Source organism: Nematolebias whitei, unplaced genomic scaffold (assembly GCF_014905685.2).
Source record: "Nematolebias whitei isolate Nwh7 unplaced genomic scaffold, NemWhi1 Nwh_scaf_3788, whole genome shotgun sequence".
Classification (NCBI taxonomy): Eukaryota; Metazoa; Chordata; class Actinopteri; order Cyprinodontiformes; family Rivulidae; genus Nematolebias; species Nematolebias whitei.
In genome coordinates, this window is record NW_023622333.1 from 1 (window position 1) to 3,533 (window position 3,533).

General features: G+C 42.3%; 1 protein-coding gene across 1 annotated transcript; it reads right to left on the bottom strand.

Annotated features, from left to right (window-relative positions):
* Positions 1-942: 942 nt before the first annotated feature.
* On the bottom strand, positions 943-2,082 carry LOC119429617 (inward rectifier potassium channel 16-like). The gene has a single exon (XM_037697214.1). The coding sequence runs from the start codon at positions 2,080-2,082 to the stop codon at positions 943-945; it is 1,140 nt and encodes a 379-aa protein (XP_037553142.1).
* Positions 2,083-3,533: the final 1,451 nt, after the last annotated feature.

The following is a 3,533-nucleotide window of genomic DNA, read 5'->3' on the forward strand; positions in this document are numbered from 1 at the left end:
ATATATAGTGTATATCCTAAAATAAATATAGTATTCCTACTTTGCGATTTTTCACTCATTTGCAGGGTGGTTTGGAACATAACCCCAGCGATAAATGAGGGACTACTGTCTCCATTGGCTCCCTGTCAAATTCAGGATTGAATTCAAAATCTTACTTCTAACCTACAAAGCTCTCAACAACCTAGCTCCATCTTATATTACAGATCTTACTGTTCCATAGTTTCCTAACAGAGCACTTTGCTCTCAGACTGCAGGTTTACTTGTGGTTCCTTTCCAAAAAGCAGAATGGGAGGAAGATCTTTCAGTTATCAGGCTCCTCTCTTGTGGAACCAACTTCCAGTTCCTGTCCGTGACGCTGACACATTGTCCAGTTTTAAGACTGGGCTTAAGACTTTCTTTTTAATAAATCCTATAGTTAGGGTTGGCTGGAGTTTCTTGAGTTTTCCTTTTGCTGCTATAGGCTTAGACTGCTGGAGGACAAATTGACCACATTTCCTCACTCTGCTGCTGTCTTTACTCGCTCTACTCTACCTGTTGGTATTTGTAATTATTTCTATCCTTAACATGTGTTTTTTGTCTTTCTTCCAATAGAAAGTACTTTGTACATCATACCAGTAAACCAGTCTGTGTTTGTTTGTTTCTCCTTCCTGTTCTTTCAAACCACAGCCGGTCAAAGCAGATGGCCGCTCGGCCTGAGCCTCATTCTGCTGGAGGTTTCTTCCTGTTAAAAGGGAGTTTTTCCTTTCCACTGTTACCATTGTGCTTGCTCAGGATGGAGACTCTGATGATGGGAAGATTCAACACAATCTGCTGGCTTCCTTAGATAGATAACTTTTGCTAATTGGCTATTATGTATGTGAATGTTTGGCTACAGTGCCCTGAGACAACTTCTGTTGTGTCTTGATGCTAAATAAATGAACTAATTCAGTTTAGTATAATTTTCTACAAGTGGGTTTGCAGCATCACATCCTCGTAGATGTTGATATTGACCTGACATCTGTGTCCGTTTCTCATGACTGGTGGTAACTGTGGACTACCTTCTACAGGATGATTCATTCTGTCGTAGACCTCTGCACTGAGCATGGGCACTGACACCCAGGTGGTCTCATTAAACAGAGCGTAGTTCACCTTGTAGCACTTCTTGTCCACTCTCAGCATGTTCTGGAAGCGCTGGCCCCAGCGGATGTCTGCTGGGGTGTAGGACATTCGGGTCTGGTGGAGCATTCCTGTGGAGTCCCCAGTGTAGGTGAAAGAGACCACCAGTTCAAAGTTCTCCTCCAGCAAACCATCAGGGCCCAACCTGTATAAGGGACTCCCCAAATCCAGCTTGTGAGTTATAGTCGTTGGTGTGGCGAGGACAATGTCCCGGTTCTGGATGTCCAAGTCCTGGTATGACATCACAATAGAGCCAAGTGGCTGCCTCCTGTAACGGACCAACTGTGCACGGGCAACCCCCTCAAGAAAATGATTACCTCTGAAATCCCCAAGGCGCCATGACAGACACAGGACCCCATTTTGCAGGTTGACCACAGCGCAGCGGCTGAAACCAACAGTCTGAGCCCTCTTACGAGCAGACGCCATCTTAGCCACGACAACGCCGATGACAATGGTGTCAAGAAAACAGCTAATAATGTCTTGGATCGTCACTACAACAATAGCCACCATACAGTTCTCCAGCATCCCTCTGAAGCCATAGCCAATAGTTGCTTGGGTCTCCATCGAAAATAAAAAAGCTCCGGTAAAGCCTCGTACATTTGCCATACAGAGCTTCTCTTCTGGATTTGTAAGATCTCCATGAACATGGGCAATGAGCCAATAGCAGAGACCAAAACAGAGCCAAGAGAAAATGTAAGAAAGGGAGAAGACAAGGAGCATGATCCTCCAGCGGACCTCGACAAGAGTGGTGAAGATGTCCATTAAATATGTGCTCCAGTCTCCAGGGGCCTTCTGGAACGTCACCAGGAACCTGCCGTCTTTCTGCATGTAGCGAAGCCCCCGCCATTCATTTCCAGTTTGCCTGCGCAGTGTGTGAACTGTGGTGTAGAAGGTGTCAATGACCTGTTCTCCTCTTTCGCTGCTCATTTTGAAGAGGATGATTTTTCAGTCTACTGCAAAAAACAAGAACAAGATAACTGATGACATCAAAGTTCATGCTCAAAAATTCAGGGGAAAAAAAATCCAACAAAGTTCAGTCAGGTCATCTGGACAGTTTTTTTTTTTTTTTTTTGAGACGTTTTGTCCTTCATCCGAAGGACTTCATCAATCTGAGACGCCACAAACAACCTCATTTTCACAAACTGAGGGCGAGCTCTCTCCCCCGTCGACTCCTCTGAAGCTATGGCTGCCTCAGAGGAGTCAACGGGGGAGAGGGCTGGCCCCAGACACCATCTTATCACCAGCAAACTAGTTGGTCCACTTATGGGAGTGTTCTGCTTGTGGGACTGAGTTTGGTGTGGCTCCTTGGATTGATGAAGTCCTTTGGATGAAGGACAAAATGTCTAAAAAAAGAAGAAAAAAAAAGAAACCATCCAGATGACCTGACTGAACTTTGTTGGATAACTTAAGAACGTCACTTCTTTTTTTTTTTAAAACATAGATTAAGTGCACAATCAGATTTAACATTTCACGTTTACATTTTTGTTACATTGCAGTTTGTTAATAACTTTTCTTGGCTTCCCTCTGTTCATGCTGCGGTTCAGTTGTATACAATTTTCCAATAACGTTCTTTAAAATTTTCTAATTATTGCACATCGTCTGAAGATTTTCACATTTAATGTTTTATTAACAGTTCGGTACATATTTAACATTAAACTATGACCTTAGGTCAAATAATTAATTTCTAACAATACAAAACTTTTTTTCCCATCACTTTGGCTTTTCTCATTAGTTTTAAATTTTGGTAAAGTGTGTCATCTTCCAGTGGTGACCCATTAAAACAACAAAAAAGGACATATAGAGTATTTATTTGCACTGCACAGAACATTACTTATTTTAGAGGATAATTAAAGGTCACAGAAATAAGCCTAATTCTCGTTATGCCCCACAAAGTCTCAGTAATTAAGCAGTTACTAATCCTCATGACGGTAAATTATTAGCCTGCAACCACTTGTAACAGCTTTCTCCTCCAAATGTCACCCGAAGTGTCAAACTTTAACCACCCTGTCCTTTTTCCCGGAACACAAACACAAGCAAGCGTTAAATTCTCACGCCGTACTTCAATAATCTGACAGCTGATCGAGGTGCAGCTAGTTCACCATCAGGTTGATGTTAAAGAGCAAAGCACGCTCTTTCACTGATCAATAATAATAAGGCACGTCTTTTCCTGCCAGTCTGACTGACTTTTTATAGTTTCATTGAACCTGGTGAGAGAGTGTGGCTAATATTTATCTCACTTTGTGATAAATGGTTTATCAAGAGTTCTAATTTTACACGTACTGAGCTTTTATTTTTAAAGCAAACAACTGGAAATAGAAAACGGCCTGGTTATTGCACGCAGCAGTGCCAAGTGTTCTGGTCAGTCCAGATACAATAAT